At 40.6% G+C, this 18,093-nt stretch overlaps 1 protein-coding gene across 1 annotated transcript; it reads left to right on the top strand.

Moving 5' to 3' along the window:
- Positions 1 to 1,615: 1,615 nt before the first annotated feature.
- LOC115105285 (serine/threonine-protein phosphatase 2A catalytic subunit alpha isoform-like) lies at positions 1,616 to 16,971 on the top strand. Its single transcript, XM_029627123.2, has 7 exons — positions 1,616 to 2,015; positions 12,001 to 12,210; positions 12,543 to 12,716; positions 14,904 to 14,993; positions 15,222 to 15,383; positions 15,588 to 15,706; positions 16,232 to 16,971. Exons 1-7 carry the CDS (start codon positions 1,914 to 1,916, stop codon positions 16,302 to 16,304), a joined length of 930 nt encoding a protein of 309 aa, XP_029482983.2. The 5' UTR covers positions 1,616 to 1,913; the 3' UTR covers positions 16,305 to 16,971.
- Positions 16,972 to 18,093: the final 1,122 nt, after the last annotated feature.

Below are 18,093 nucleotides of genomic sequence, written 5' to 3'. Positions count from 1 at the left end.
AAGAGATTTGAATCTCTATTTCATAAACATGAACTATGTTTATACTTTCTATGGTAACGAAGTGAATCAAAAATACTGACTGATCAGTAGTTTTCAGTGTGTCTTCCCACTGACCTCCTCAGCCCTTTGTTCTGGTGGCTTGTCATCGCAAAGACAAAGCCAGAAATGAATTTATGATAACCAATCCTGCATGTTTTCGTGGAATTGAAATGCTAATCAAAACGTTGATGATGTGGTCTGTGTGTCTTAGCCTCTGTGCAGGACTTGTCATTTTTTATGGAAATTCAGTGTGGAGGGAACAGGAGGGAGATGGCGGTGGTGATTGAGGACAAAGGCTATGTTTTTGTCATGGATAGTGCTCCAGCTGGGCAAAACAGACAATGCTGACACACACACACACACAGGGAGAGAGGGAGAGGAGTAGCTTGCATGGAGGAATATAGATGGCATTCAAATGAATTATGTTTCTTCTAGGTTTAATAGTTAGAAGATGGCAATATCTGTTAACCTCCTGAACCATCCTTTCTGCTTACTGAAAAATATATCAGATCAGAGAAATATATTCAAAAGAAGACCATGTTTGACTCTGAAAACCTGATAAGTAAGCTCGACGTTGCTGACAACATGCTGTTTGAAACGAAATATTTTACTATTCTATGTAAATGTAATTTGCAACATTACCATATGTGTAAACAACGTGTGGTTTTCTCTGTGCAGATTAAGTATGGTTTCTAAATGTAGATTAAAGCACTCGAGGAAGGGAAGAAGACTCCAGAATACCATCATCTAATTTCACGGACCAGGGAAATAATATTGTGACAACGATTTGCATAGGGACAGGCATGTATTATATTTCTCATTGCTATTAACTCCCTAGGAGGCCTTACTCAATTGAGGTCTATGTCAAAGTAACTCTTAATTGCAATGTTTTTTTGTTCAGGTTTTGGAGGGAACAATAGTACCATTGAGAGGTGACTGAAAATAAATGATAATTTTTTTTGTACTAACTTTGGTGGAAACAGAATCTATAAATTCAACAGTAAAAAAAATACTTTTTAAAATAATAATGTACTTTTTTCCTTCTACTTTTCAGGATTTTATCTTCCAGATATCTCACTGTGAGGACATGAATAAGGAGTCCACATGGTATATAGTTGACCCTGGTAATTTCTGATTCATTTAGGATTTTGGACAAATCTTGATCAAATCTCAGACACTTCTTTAAGGAATCACAGTTTTGAGAGAAATACTCTTTAAAGTCATAGAGGGCTATTGCAAAAAACTACATAAGATAACATGGCCATAATGTAGTTGTCAAAAACGGATTTGTTGTCCTATTTTAGTTTAAAGGTAAAAAGGTCAGTAGTGGAACGTCAACAAGGCAACAAAATCTGTTTCCCCATTTGTAATTCGTATTTTAAGTGAAAAATACCGGTCGGAACTATAACTTCCGATAACTTCGATAGGACATGAACGCAGCATTGAAAAAGCCAAATTGGTGGTACTTTCATGGTCATGTCTAGAAGGGGTACAGCTTTTGTCAAATTAACGTACAAAGTTTTTATTTTCTTAATTGAAGGTAACCCAATTCTCCTAACCTGCTGCGAAAAGTCAAATCTGACAAAAGCGGCATCCTTTCTAGTCAAGACCGATTAACCTGCTACGAAAATTCCAATCTTGACAAAAGCTGTATCCCATCTAGTCGAATCTGACTTTGGTATTTGTGTCGGAGTGGATCACGGCCTCGGGTGGGACAGGCGCAACTGACGTCTATATATTTCCTAGTCAGCTTCCCCCTCATCATATATTTTCAGAAATAGGAACCGGGTTGACAAGTTTGCGGACGATTTCAAGTATTTGGGTAAATCGCGCCAATTGTTGTGCCACTGAATTACCCGAAATAACAACCAGAAATGGATGAGAAGTGTTTTACGAAGGAGATCGACCTATGGATCGAACAAGTCACCGAATGCAAACAGCTGTCGGAGAGCCAAGTAAAAACTCTGTGCGAAAAGGTATGGTATACAGAAATTAATAACTTTCCATCTCAAATTGTTTGTGTACAGTAACATTCAGGGGGCGATACATGTTGCGGAGCTTGTCTGTTAGCACTTCCTACTTGCCAAGTAGAATACATAATCCTGTCTAGTTTCAAGAGCAGGCATTTATATTTCCATAGTTTACTGTGTAGCCTACAGTATCTGTACTTCTCGTCAACCATTCAGAAATAGTAACACACATGGCTTGCACATTTATAGAACAATTCGAATGCGGCTTTTCTACGCTTACACTCGCCCTAGACATCCTTAAAATGGCGCCGATTTTGTACATCACATTTAACTTCTCATTCTGCTGAGCTCTAAAACCGGTTTTGCATTTTACTGCAGCAATGTGTTTTGTTCATTTTGGAGACGCCAAACGGTTGCATTCATATAAACATGCTTGTCCGGAACATCTAAATGACAAACCATAACATGTCTTGTTCAGTACTGGCACAATTTATGTTGGAAATCCAGTCAAACCATACGAGGCCCGGTCTGACCGATATGCTGTCAAAAAATCACCGCAATGTAGAAAAGTCGCCCAGGCTCTACTGCCCACAATGCACTTTAATTCATGCCTATCCATGTGGTAGTTGCAGTGGCTTTAGTCCTGATACCTGACAAAGACTTAAGACTAATCATTTTGGCTATTCAAGTTCTGAATATCAGATGCCACAGTCAGCGCATTATCAAGTAAATTGAAATACATTTTCCAGAATTATAATTACTCCAGTCTTTACAGAAATAAATGACCAAATTCAAAATACTTCATAAGAGAACATGACTTAGCCACAGAGGATCATTAGCTTCGTTCAAAAAAAAATCTGTATGTAGTTTCAAGTCACAAGTGAGTAGGCCTATGCCTAGTTGGAAAGTCTGCCATTTGGGCAGCAGGCGTAACAATAGGCCTAAATGATTATTGAGTGGTGGCTGTCAGTGAAAAGCATCTAAAATATGTGTATAGATAATGTGTCTTGAGTATAATTTTAAATGTTGAGACAAGGGGGGGCTCTAGGCACATCTCTCTCAAGAAGCCGCTCAGCTGTCTCCCACCAATTCTTTAGCATCAATTGTTTCATTGTGTGAATTGTTTGCCTTTTTGATGATTTATTTTGTATTCATTTCCCATTACATATCACCAGCAGTACATTTACCGTTAATCCCCGTCATTTGGTTACGTACATTTGTTAATGCTATATTCTTTAGTATTTAGTTCTCATTCTCGGAGTGGAAATGTTGTTTGCAGAGTTCACACTTGTGAGAAACAAGTTTTGTTTTATTTCTTATCACTATGAGTTTTGTAAAACAAAACAAAAATAAATAATGTTTGGTGAGCTCCATGTGAGCAATGAGCATGTGTCTGGTTCATTTCGCTGTCTTGTTATGTGGAGGGATGCCTAAAGCCTGCTACATGGATTAGGCGAATATATGTGTGGGTGGAGTTGTTTTTTGGGGGGGCTGCGGACTCTTTTCGTTGTGATATACCCTGAGAGGAAGTCCAACCTGTATCGTGTATATCCGCTTGGGGAGCCAGAATAGTTTACCATTCCATACACTAAATTGACTGTGCCTTTAAACATCTTGGAAAATTCCAGAAAATTATGTCATGGCTTTAGATGCTACTGATAGGCAAATTGACTTCATTTGAGTCAATTGGAGGTGTACCTTCAAACTCAGTGCCTCTTTGCTTGACATCATGGGGAAATCAGCCAAGACCTCAGAAGAAAAATTGTAGACCTCCACAAGTCTGGTTCATCCTTGGGAGCAATTTCCAAATGCCTGAAGGTGCCACATTCATCTGTACAAACAATAGTACGCAAGTATAAACACCATGGGACCACGCAGCCGTCATACCTCTCAGAAATTAGGCGAGTTCTGTCTCCTGGAGATGAACATACTTTGGTGCGAAAAGTGCAAATCAATCCCAGAACAATAGCAATGGACCCTGTGCAGTTGCTGGAGGAAAAGGGTACAAAAGTATCTATACCCACAGTAAAACGAGTCCTATATCGACATAACCTGAAAGGCTGCTCGGCAAGGAAGAAGCCACTGCTCCAAAACCGCCATAAAAAAGAGAGACTACAGTATGCAACTTCACATGGGGAGAAAGATCATACTTTTTTGAGAAATGTCCTGTGGTCTGATGAAACAAAAATAGAACTGTTTGGCCATAATGACCATCGTTATGTTTGGAGGAAAAAGGGGGAGGCTTGCAAGCCGAAGAACACTATCCCAACCGTGAAGCACAGGGGTGGCAGCATCATGTTGTGGGGTTGCTTTGCTGCAGGAGGGACTAGTGCACTTGACAAAATAGATGGCATCGTGAGGATGGATAAATTGAAGCAACATCTCGATCAGTCAGGAAGTTGAAGCTTGGTTGCAAATGGATCTTCCAAATGGGCAATGACCCCAAGCAGACTTCCAAAGTTGTGGAAAAATGGCTTAATGACAACACAGTCAAGGTATTGGAGTTGCCATCACACAGCCCTGACCTCTATCCCATAAATTTGTGGGCAGAACTGAAAAAGCTTGTGCGAGCAAGGAGGACTGCAAACCTGACTCAGTTACACCAGCTCTGTCAGGAGGAATGGGCCAAAATTCACCCAACTTATTGTGGGAAGCTTGTGGAAAGCTACCCAAAACGTTTGACGCAGGTTAAACAATTTAAAGGCAATGCTACCAAATAAATACTAATTGTGTATGTAAACTTCTGACCCACTGGGAATGTGATGAAATAAATACAATCTGAAATAAATAAGTATCTTGACTATTATTATTTCACATTCTTAAAATAAAGTGGTGATCCTAACTGACCTAAAACAGGGTATTTTTTTTACCTGTATTAAATGTCAGGAATTGTGAAACTGAGTTTAAATGTATTTGGCTAAAGTGTATGTGAACTTCTGACTTCAACTAGACAGACAGACAGCCAGCGAGCGAGCATTCGTAAAGTATTCAGACCCCTAGACCTTTTCCACATTTTGTTAGTTTCCGGCCTTATTCTAAAATGAATTAAATTGACAAAACAATCTACACACAATACCCCATAATGACAAAGCACAATACCCTTTTTTTAATTAAAAAAATATTTTTTTTTTAGCAAATGTATTTCAAAAATAAAACGGAAATATCACATTTAGATAAGTATTCAGACCCTTTACTCAGTACTTTGTTGAAGCGTCTTTGGCAGCCATTACAGCCTTGAGTCTTCTTGGGAATGACGCTACAAGCTGGGCACACCTGTATTTTGGGAGTTTTCCCCCACTCTTCTCTGCAGATCCTCTCAAGCTCTGTCAAGGGAGCGTCGCTGCACAGCTATCTTCAGGTCTCGCCAGAGTTCTTAGATCGTGTTCAAGTCTGGGCTCTGGCTGGGCCACTCAAGGACATTCAGAGACTTGTCCTGAATCCACTCCTGCGTTGTCTTGGCTGTGTGCTTAGGGCTGTTGTCCTGTTTCCCTCAATCCTGACTAGTCTCCCAGTCCTTGCCACTGAAAAACATCCCCACAGCATGATGCTGCCGCCACCATGTTTCACTGTAGGGATGGTGCCGGGTTTCCTCCAGACGTGACGCTTGGCATTCAGTCCAAAGTCTTGATTTCATCAGACCAGGGAATCTTGTTTCTGATGTTCTGCCAAAAGGCACCTAAAGTCGTCTGTCATGTACCTTTTACTGAGGAGTGGCTTCCGTCTGGCCACTCTACCATAAAGGCCTGATTGGTGGAGTGCTGCAGAGATGGTTGTCCTTCTCCCATCTCCACAGAGGAACTCTGGAATTTTGACAGGGTGACCATCGGGTTCTTGGTCACCTCCCTGACCAAGGCCCTTCTCTCCCGATTGTTCAGTTTGGCCGGTGGCTAGTTCTAGGAAAAGTCTTTAGTAGTTCCAAACTTCATCCATTTAAGAATGATGGAGTCCTCTGTTCTTGGGGACCTTCAATGCTGCAGATATTGTTTGGTGTCCTTCCCCAGATCTGTGCCTCGACACAATCCATTCTCGAGGCTCCACACACAATTTCTTACGTGTTTCTGGTTTTTATTTTTAATACATCTGCAAAAATGTCTACCTTTTTTTTGCTTTGTCATTATCGGGTATTGTGTATGGATTTATTTAATTTCATCAGTTTTAGAATAAGGCTGTAACAACATAATGTGGAAAATGAGAAGGGGTCTGAATACTTTCTGACTGCACTCTAGGTTACTTATTTTGATGGAGTGTTAGTGGAGCGCCACAGCACCATGGAGAGGTGTGCTGAGCATGGACAAGATACATATTTTATGCCCCTGCCTTTAGCAAAGTGGGCACTGCATATCATGGGGTGGCATCGGCATTCATCTTAATAGCACATGTGCCACTGGGCGAGAAGTTGTCTTTGTTTTTCGGGGCAGAATTATGCGAGGGTTTAATGTGTTGTTGGAGGTGCCTCTTGGCCAGTTTAGTTGGGAAAATGCTGCCCTCTTCAATCTTCCGCTTTAGGCAGCCACCTAATCCTGCCTAATAGGCGGGTCGGCCCTGAACCGTACTCTCTAAGAACCTTTGTAAAGCACACGCACATGCCTCATCCATTCTAAATTGGAGGAAGTTTATGGGATGGGGCCAGAATTGGGTCCGTTAGAACTTCCCCTTTATCACATCATCAGTACACCACCAACGGTCTGAGCAAGGATTTAACCTCAATCTTCCTTGATGCCCTTTTCACTAGGTTGCTTAAATACCATCTGTTCTACAACCGTGTATCCTATTCGTGTTCTTGTTTTGTCTTGTTTACAAACAGGTGATTTATTGTCCAGAGATGCCTTAGAGGCCGGGATTACGGTACGGATGGATATGGTACTTGGCTAGAATTCCCTGTTGCCAAATTTGTAATATTAAGCTACAAGGTGTCGGCGATCACGTTCTATTTGCCTGTGGAGTTCAGTCTGTCAAAATCAGGTGGTTAAAAGGAATTAACTTTAATTTGTTTAAAGTAAAGGGGTTTTGTCACTTCATCAAGTCAAACTCTTGAGTTGTCAAATGCTTAATCAGCGGTCATACAAACTCCTGAGCACATAATCGAGCAGGTCCCTCACAGCTCCAAATTGGTAGGCCTAAGCATAATGGTAGTGGTGTGTGTGTGTGTGTGGTTTGAGAGCACACATTTGCTCAGAGATGTCTGATGCATCCATCCCCTGTGAATTTTGGTAATGTGTTCAGCAGAATGCGCAACGAGTGTAAAAATAGCCGTAGATGTGAATGATTCTGAGTTGCATCACCACCACATTGTGGCTGGGCTCTGTGACTCCAATATAACACTGGTGGAATAGCCTCTGTCTTGGGATACAAATTAAAGAATGAGGGAGAAAAGCAAGCTGTTACATCACAGCAACCCACTCATAACACATTGAAAAGCTGTTGTGTTCTTGTATTTTAAAACATTTTCTTACACCAGGAGACTTCAGTGTTACGATCCCAGAGAAGCAGGAACTCTGAAACGTCACATGCAAACCAGACTCAAAGACTTTCAGGTAGACTCTTGCTTGTGTATTACTCAGAGCGGTCAACAAGAGAATCAAACTCTGATCACTGGATTCTGAATTACTGATTGCCCCCATATGATGGTTAATGTGTTTTTGTGCTGAGAACATTGTGTTGTGAGTGATGACAGAGTACCCTTTTGATAGAGTCGGTAGAGTCAGTTGGTTAAATGCGATCTACTGGTGCAAAGATGGTGACATCCACCATGTTGTTGAGTAGTTTGTTTTCACAGTCAACAATCTAGGCCAAAGGTTTCTAGCTAACGCTGAACAAGCAGTCCTGTAGTAGATGCGGTTTTGAGGGGTGGAGCAATTTATGTAACCTGCTAAGTCATCCATTCAATAAACACTGAGTATATAAAACATTATAAACATCTACTCATTCCATGACGTAGACTGAACAGAAATGTTCCCATCATTTCTTTTTCAGCACTGAGCAAATTTCAGGTCTGCTGAGCGTGAACTTGAACGTTGTGAAACTTCCAGCGGGCATTTACTGTGAACACTGAGGCTGTACCCGCTTTAAGTTTGTTTTAAGTGGCCAAGTAGGATACTGTGACTGTTTTGATCATAAAGTAGGTCTACCAGAGTGGCCTACCATCAAAACATGGAAATAGCATTTTAACATGGAAATAGCTTTTTTGTCATTCATCCTACAGTTACAGCCAATGTGTGGTGTTCAATGTAGGCCTACATTCCATGAAACTTTAACATGCTTGACATTAACCTGTTTATCCAACTGAAAATGGTTTGATGCAAGAAACCACTTTACAAAATAAAATGCATTATTATTATTCCCATACCATTTATTACAGAGACTCAGACATATTATGCTACCCTCTGCCTATTGGCTATTTAGCCTGTCTCAAAATACAACACTGCCCCTTTGGGACAAAGAAATGCTATTTACTACACTCACTTTTCAAAGATGTCTAGAAATGTACACAATTGCAACTTTGAAGGGACATTTTTATAGTGTTAACAATAAACTCTAGAACAGTGGTCAACCTTTTTCAAGTCGATCACTTTCTGAGTCGGTGCAAGCTGACATCTACCGCTCAGATTAATTTTTAAATTTCTAACATGACTCAAACGTAAGCCTATGCAACATTAACACATTTTTAAAGGAAGTGCGGAAGTGCGCACGTGGCTATTCTGTGAGTGGTTAACAAATAAATGGTTATTCCTATATGCTTAATTTAGTTATTAATGTGACTTTAGTTGTCGTACAAACGGCCTATATGTTTTGATTTTTAATACATTGTAAGGCTGCATGATGAGACTGATTTTGAAAAAAGTAGCTTGAAGGGCATGAGCTCTGCTTTGTTTTTTGGGCAGATTGTACACACTCATAGTCTCATTCACAATTTGACAAGCATGTGATAATGCCTTGAATTTCAAGGTGGCATTTCCTTTGTGGCTGTAAATCACCCTAAAAAAAATCAGTGCCTCTTGTGCCCTTCTCCCTGAGTGCTGTGCAATCTGAAGCATCCCACTCAGATACTGCGCGTGTCCTTATCCAATTCCGAGGTGCGTATTGAAGATATTGGATGAACTGTCCACATTTACTTTTCATCAGCCAACAAGATGAGTATGCCTGACGAACAGCAAAAGCACTAGCCAATGTCAATATACTATCCCCCATAGTACAAAAGTCGACCTTTTCTGTGCGAGAAATAAATATTCCAAACAGTTGTGGGATGCGACAGATCCCAAATTAATACAACCAATAGCATCAAATAACCTTTTTTTTATGCAATGTGGCTGACGCAACAGATCAGAATATATAGCTTGAAATGTTGATAAACTATTAGGCTATTTCTTCACATTATAAGCGCAGATGGTAATAGGCTATAAGTGTGACTGTCCATTAGCGGAAAACATTATCAAAAGTGACCACAAATGCAATAATGCATGTAATGCTTTAATTATAAAGGTGCATTTTTATGGTGAAAATGATCTTCCCTAAACTTGAAACTCACCCGTTGCTTATGAATGCTACACCCCTTGTAAAGCGGATTAATGTGCTTCATTTTAAGAAGTTATTTGGCTAATTTAGTTGTGATACAAACCTTATTGAAACATATAGGCCTATGAGCTAGGCTACATGAGGTGTGGGGCTGATTTCAAACAAGTCACGAAAAAAAAGGAATTGTTTCTTATGCTGGGCGTCATTTCACAAGTGATAATATCTAACTCACAAGTGATAGGCTAATATTGTCACCCATATCAGACTATTCTTGATTTTAATCTCGTATTCAAATGTACAAAATAATATGATTTACATTTTTTTTTAGAATGGACCACTTATCATGCACCTGTATCGAAACAGGGGCAGCGGGAAAAAAAACATGTCATCTTTGCACTTAAATGGAGGCTGCTTTTTCCTTGGTCCATTTTCATGCCAGCCAGGTAGGCTATTCTCCTGTTGTAAAGAGAAGCAATATGCCTTATACGCCAGGACAGCGGAGTCAATCACCACCTTCCGGAGACACCTGAAACCCCACCTCTTTAAGGAATACCTAGGATAGGATAAAGTAATCCCTCTCACCCCCCCTCCCCCTGAAAAGATTTAGATGCACTACTGTTCCACTGGAGGTCATAAGGTGAATGCACCAATTTGTAAGTCGCTCTGGATAAGAGCGTCTGCTAAATGACTTAAATGTAAATGTAAATGTTATATTAGGAAAGTTGAGAATTAAATATAGTAGGCCTAGCCTATAGAAAGCTGATGGGATCCTCTTTTTAGTAGAGGCCATCACTCTGTTTTCTCACGCAATTGCATAGCCTATAGAAATCTTGTGCAACTTGAGCTCATGGGATCTCATGAAGTGTTTGATTAGATTTTTGATTACATTTGCATTGATGTCAGTGATTTAGAGAGACAATGGAGTGCTGAGTACCAGGAAGTTAGCAAGTTAGGTAGGCTACTAATGACCATTAGCTGCATCAGAGCTTGGAGAAGCCTAATGACTGTGACTAAACGGTCATGTGGAATTTGACTGCCTTCATGGCTCGTGACTTCCGGTTTGGCGGTAATATGGTCACCGCAACAGCCCTATATAGGCCCAATACATGACCGCATTTAGGCTTTGCTTGAATTGACCTGCCAATGCATTGTTCGAGCCATTTTCAACATTTTGTAGATAGTCTATATGATCACACCGGTAATAGATCCGTTGTATTTCTTGTGAGGCACAGCTGATTGAGCATAAATTTCAATAATTCGATTTTGTTTTTATTTTCCTGGATTGATGGTGCCTGCATCTGATGGTCATTCTCAGCAGAGGGAGAAAGCAGCCTCTCAATAAGGTGTTCCTTAAGTATGGTAAACTCAGTGTATATAGGCATACCTAGATCAGTTGGTTCAGGTTACTGATTTAAGAGGATCTATATTCTAGGATGTGTTAACTCGGGTGCATATCATTTTTACCGAGGTTCTGAGTCCCACTAATCTCTCGTAAACCCATGTATCTGATCAAATCACGCAAGATTTTACTTCTGGGTTAACCAAGATTAGAGTCCCATTGACCTACATTTTTTTCCCTGTCTTGGCCCTATCTGACTCTCTTCAATTCCCACTCAAATTCATTCGGAAAAATATCAGATTTGTTTAATACGTATCTAGAATTTGCCTTTTGGCCGAACGATTGAATGGCTTTATAGAAACCCCAGCCAGCAGTTAATTGAAAGGCCTGATGCGGCATAGTTGTGAGGGCACATGGAGCCGGCTTGTTTTGTGGGCAATTAGGTCAACATTAACCATAGTCCTCTTTCGCCCTGGCCTGGTCACTCTTTCTCCTTGGCGTCCATCTGCCAGTGTGACTCTCTCCCCCTCGGGGTGCTGCCTGGAGCTGAGATCAAAAGTTATTTCTCGCATCTTGACCCACGGGCACAAACCCAGTGACACATACCCCTGCTCTACTCTCAACGTGGGATTTAAGCTCTAAAAGCTCCCCTACAATCACTTAAACCCTTAGTGTAGTACTGCCAACATTTATTATCCCAGCCGCACACCTCAAGGAGCATCTCTCCTGGTTTTAGGCCCTTCCTTTTTGTAAAGGTTGATGTTTAACAACATTGTCAACAAGTGCCTATGGAACGGTGTGTGTGCGGACAATTTGTTTAGCATAGAAGTTGTATCAAAGACCTGCACTGATATGTTATGAGAGAGTGAGAGATTGACAACATATAGCCTTGCATGCAATCACTCTTTCATTAGAGAACAGTACTGGACCACCGGCTTTGCGCCCAGCAGGCAGAACTGTTCTTAGAGCTGCCCTACACAGTCCAATGGTTTCTAGGAACTGCTTTGACATTCAACTAGCTTGCCAAATGTCATTCGTCTATTTATGTCTTGGGAAGATGACAGTTGGGAAGAGAGGGGACTGAAACGTATTGCAATGTAGCCCACAACACAGCCTTATGATGTTTTATGTTTTGTCCAGGCAAAGGAGATTCTGACCAAGGAGTCCAATGTGCAGGAGGTCCGATGTCCAGTCACAGTGTGTGGAGATGTCCACGGCCAGTTCCACGACCTAATGGAGCTCTTCAGAATCGGAGGGAAGTCTCCAGACACAAACTACCTGTTCATGGGAGACTACGTGGACCGAGGCTACTACTCTGTAGAAACTGTCACGCTACTTGTAGCACTTAAGGCAAGTTGTTGTAGTTGTACACTGGGGACCAGTTATCCGGACACAGATGAAGTCTAGTCCTGGAATTAAAAAGCAAACTCAATGACGAATCTCCATCAAATGTTTTTCACTTCAAGACTAGGCTTAATCTCTGTCAGGGAAACCGCCCCTGAAAGTTTTGAATTACCTTACACTTTTTATCTTGACTAATGAGAGAGCTGAATGGTTAGTTATACACGGCCTTGTGATGCAAAAGCAATGTAATGCTGAGAGACACTCATTTACAGAATGCCCTCGTCTCCATTGAACAGTGCAGTTTTGTAATTCCCTGTATTTGTAACATTTGATCACAGGTTCGGTACCGTGAACGCATCACAATCCTTCGGGGGAACCACGAAAGCAGACAGATCACACAAGTGTACGGCTTCTATGACGAGTGTCTAAGGAAGTACGGCAATGCAAACGTATGGAAATACTTCACAGACCTCTTCGATTACCTTCCCCTCACCGCCTTGGTAGATACTCAGGTAAGAGGTTTCGCATTTTGATTTGATATGTAGTTGAATCTTCTATGGTGCAATTCCACAGTAATAGAATTACACTGAGACTAAAATGGTTATTTGTAAAAATGTATGCCAAACAATTGCTTTCAAAGTTTAACAAACCATACAACTATATGCATAAGGAGTCGTTTGAACAATTTACACAAATTTCACAAAAACATATTTACTGGAAGAACTGTGCAGATACAAAGTTTAGTAACAGAATTACGGTATAATCTCAAAAAATATATATAAGATTATGCGACCACATTTGCCAAGAACTGTTAAATATCTACTCCGAATTAAGATTTAAAGATGTCTACAGAAAGAATTATATCAGATATGGCATGACACCATGAGTTTGAAACTACAGTAAGTGAAATGGATTTACATCACGGGTCCCTGTTCTGTACTACACAGAAATGCAATAGCATAACTCTATAGTGTGACAACTTTAGTTGTGTGACCAGGAGTTTTATTTTGGGAGCACTGTGTGACCAGGAGTTTTATTTTGGGAGCACTGTGTGACCAGGAGTTTTATTTTGGGAGCACTGTGTGACGATGAGAAAAGCTCTCCCAGAATTGTTTGAATGATAACGTTTCTCTGTGCGGTTGCTTCCGAGGGCTGCAGATTTGTTAGCGTCATGGTTGCACCATAACTACCACGAACACCGTTTGCTTCTTGCCCAACCACGTCAAAAGACCCGACCCATATTACCACCGCAACATTTTTTATCTTCCTAAAACGGATCTCCGGGACTGTATTTTACGTTCATAAACCATGTCGTGCTCTGTTCTAAAACTACTCGCGTGTCGACGTCGATAACCATTCGTTTACACTTAGTCCAGTCATGTTACCTCGTTGGTATCCAAACATTTGAAGGCAGAGAAAGAAATTCAACAAGTGACTTTGTAATTTCAATGACAGGTATTCAAATAATTTTATAATGGACACTAATATACTGAATTGTAATTGGATGCATTTTACCGCCATATCCTACTGTGCTATGATTGGTTAAGACCACCACCCAAATGGTTAGGTCATGGTCAGTTTGTTCCTGGTTGGCGATACGTGAACATGCCAGTTATAGCTAGCTAATAAAGAGCTACATTAAGAAATATCCTGTAGTACTGCGTTTTATTATTTTGTACAAAGTGTGCAAAACAAGACACACATGCATTTACAGTGTTACATATTAGTTTCTAGGCCACTACATGTGCTTCAAAAGTGGCTAGAATTCATATAGGCCCAGTAGAAGCTTTATCTCAATTTTTAAAATATATATATATTTTTTGGTGCTCCTAAATTTAATGTGGTACTCCTAACTATCAATGTTACCAATGAAAAATATAAATGTAGATGTAATAATGACAATACCCCGTTCATAGGCACTTCAATATTGTTTCTTGCCCATTCAACCTTTGAATGGCACACATACACAATCTCAAATGTCTCAAGGCTTTAAAATCCTTCTTTAACCTGTCTCCTCCCCTTCATCTACACTGATTTGAAGTGGATTTAACAAGCGACCTCAATAAGGGATCATGGCTTTCAACTGGATTCACCTGGTCAGTCTGTCATGGAAAGAGCAGTTGTCCTTAATGTTTTGTACACTCAGTGTATATTCAGTCAATAAAAAAGCAACTGCCATTTTATGAATTTATTGAAACTGGAATACCACCTTGATTATATTATATTGTGAAATAGTCTTCAAAAAGGCAGTAACCTCAGCAGTGACACTTGCTTGTAGAAGCCTATGGCTGTGCAATGGCATAACCTTGCTTTGTAAATGTGTTTATTAGTTGTCAGGGGTATTCAACATTGTTTTGATGTATTTCTAATACCTTTTTTCAGACTTTTTCTGGTAGATGTTTTCAAAGACCCGTTTTATATCATTTGAACCAGAAATCAAAGCCATTACATTTTTTTTTAGATCAAATGGTTGAAAAATGTATCCGCTTTTGCATTTCTCAAAGATGTAGACCCTTAGCTTTCATTTGACACCCAGTTTGATATGCTCCTATGAACAGGTTGGTGCTCATGGATCCTTTAACATGGAAATGATCTGTGCTTTACCTGCTTCTGTAAATACATGTTCACTCATGTCTTATGTCTCTGTCAAAACCAATATTGAAATTCAAGTAACATTTCTGTTTTCTTTCCCTTCTAAGATATTCTGTCTTCACGGGGGCCTGTCTCCGTCCATAGACACGTTGGATCACATCCGAGCGCTGGACCGATTGCAGGAAGTTCCACATGAGGTACATGGCTCAACAACCCTGCTTCTGAGCATGCTCTGCTGTCTCATTGGTGCTAGGCAGATGGCTTGTAGACACAGGTCTAGGGTCAGTTTATTTGCCCCTAACCTCAACTATTAGGTGGAAAAACACAAAAGCTTATTGAGGCAACTTTCCATCCTACTCATCATATTGGATCCTTATCTTTATCCGTATCTTTATTACTTCTTACATGCATCTCCTCCTCTCCAGGGCCCCATGTGTGACCTGCTGTGGTCAGACCCAGATGACCGTGGGGGCTGGGGCATCTCCCCCAGGGGGGCTGGCTACACCTTTGGCCAGGACATATCTGAGACATTCAACCATGCCAACCGTCTTACTCTGGTGTCCAGAGCTCATCAGCTGGTTATGGAGGTAAGCTGTCTGTCTCAGATTCTCCATGCTTGAAATCTCAAAAGGTGACCATGGTGAAGTGTATGAGTGTGAAACCATTTTGGAATGCATTACATGTTAGCCCCCTCATGCAGGTTGTTGAATATGTCAAATGTTGCGTCTGTATGCATGTCTCCGGTTTCTGCATTTACTACTAATTCGCTGCTCTCCTGTTTTCTTCCACAGGGTTACAACTGGTGCCACGAGCGAAACGTGGTGACAATATTCAGTGCACCAAATTACTGTTACCGTTGTGGTAACCAGGCAGCTATCATGGAACTCGACGACACCCTGAAATACTCCTTGTAAGCATATTGATTACCATTCCATACATGACCAACCCTAAAGTGTTTCCTCCTCCGTTTGGTGAACTACCGTCAAGGGACTCTTATTTCTGGAGGATAATGAATTAAGTCAAATGTTATTTGTCACATGCTTCGTAAACAACAGGTGTAGACTAACAGTAAAATGCTTACTGGGGCGGCAGGTAGCCTAGTGGTTAGAGCGTTGGACAGGTAACCGAAATGTTGCAAGAACGGATCCCCGAGCTGACAAGGTGAAAATCTGTCGTTCGGTCACGGAACAAGGTAGTTAAACCCATTGTTCCTAGGCCTTCATTGAAAATAAGAATTTGTTCTTAACTGACTTGCCTAGTTAAATAAAACAGGCCCTTCCCAACAATGCAGGGAGAAATAGACAAGTAAAACACGTAGTAATAAATACACATTGAGTAGTGAGTGAGTGAGAACTGTATATGTAATGATGTTCCATCAACTCTGAACAGGATTGTTGATGAAAAACAAGATGTGTGATGTGTTTCTCTTTTCCAGCCTGCAGTTTGACCCGGCTCCTCGTAGAGGGGAACCTCATGTCACCCGTCGCACCCCAGACTACTTCCTGTAAAACCTCACCCCTTGTACTGTCCAGTTTTGCCATGATTTATGAAAATACCTTTAGCATCCAACACCATGGGAGGGGGGGGGGACACGGCAAAACATCAATGTACATAATTGTATTCACACAATTCTATTTAAGCATTCAGAAAATATGTGTACATGGACCAAAAGGTGTGTGCCATATATTCATTACGAAATGCTGAAGAGTATAATGTCCAAGATCACAACCCCAATTCCTTACTCCACTAGCTCTACTCTGTCTTAAATCTCAAGGTGAGCGAGGCAACCAATTTTTGTAAATTGAAACGTATTCAATCCAATGTACCATGGCTTATTTTGTGAGTCCCCACATTTTCAGATGTAAAAAAAAACAACACTGTTTGCACTTTTTTTTTTTTTACATTCTAAGAACCTTTAAACGTAAGTCAGAAGTTGGCGGTTTCATTCTACAGAACGTTTTATTTTAGATTCTGTCAGCAGCTTTTTGATGGGTTAATCTCTCCGGGTACACGTTTGAGGACAAACTTGCTTAAACAGATGCCCATTCAATTGTGTATGGCAGACTGATTGAAAAATACCTTTGTGAAAATGGTCACACACACTACTCATTCATGATTATCTAGTTTCTGTATTGAAGGATCCAGTTCAATAATAAAGTTGCTCCTTGACTTGTGCGATGTGTTGGTTTATTCACTTGACTTTGCGTCATCTGACACTACTGATGGACATTTAACCAAGGCTTATGATGTACAGTGCCTTCTGAAAGTATTCAGACCCCTTGACTTTTTCCACTTTATTCTAAAATTAAACACTATCCCATAATGAGAAAGCAAAAACGTATATGTAATAAGTATTCAGACCCTCAAATCAGCTCAGGTGCATCCTGTTTCCACTGATCCTCCTTGAGAGGCTTCTTGATTGTAGTCCACCTGTGGTAAATTCAATTGACTGGACATGATATGGAAAGGCTCACACCTGTCTGTATAAGGTGCCACGGTTGACTGCATGTCAGAGCAAAAAACAAGCCATTGAGGTTGAAGAAATTGTCCGTCGAGTGCCGAGACTCCACATTGGCAAAAAATAAATAATAACCTGTTTTTGCTTCGTCATTATTGGGTATTGTGTGTAGATTGAGGGGGGGGGGGGGGGACAGAATAAATTTAACTTAAAATGTGGAAAAGGTTAAGGGGTCTGAATACTTTCCAAATGCACTGTATGTAAGTCATATGCCTAAATAAAATGACCAAAACCATGATTGATTTTTGGAGAAAGGGTGAAGAATAAAGCTTCCATGGATGCTGAATATATGTATTTTGTTGCTACTACACTCATTCTAATTTTACATAGCTAAGTAATAACTACACTGATCATTTTTATCACATGGTAGTGATAAATACTTCTAATGGTCCAACCTGTTCACCACTTATTTCCCATAAGAATGTGTTACTGTTGATAAAGGGTTGCAGGTAGCCTAGTGGTTAGAATGTTGGGCCAGTAAGTGAAAGTGTGCTAGTTCAAATCCTGAACAATCTAGTTGAAAAATCTGTCCCATGTGCCCTTGACAAGGCACTTAACACTAAATTATCAAGGAACCCACCAGGTACAACCCTAAATCTGTAAACACGGGCACCCTCATAGATATCATGCTGACCAACCTGCCCTCTAAATACACCTCTGCTGTCTTCAACCAGGATCTCTGCGATCACTGCTGCATTTGCCTGCATCCGTAATGGGTCTGCGGTCAAACGACCACCCCTCATCACTGTAAAACGCTCCCTAAACACTTCAGCAAGCAG

This window comes from Oncorhynchus nerka, linkage group LG22 (assembly GCF_034236695.1).
Source record: "Oncorhynchus nerka isolate Pitt River linkage group LG22, Oner_Uvic_2.0, whole genome shotgun sequence".
In the NCBI taxonomy this organism is placed as follows: domain Eukaryota; kingdom Metazoa; phylum Chordata; class Actinopteri; order Salmoniformes; family Salmonidae; genus Oncorhynchus; species Oncorhynchus nerka.
This window is presented reverse-complemented; position numbering and strand designations above follow the sequence as displayed.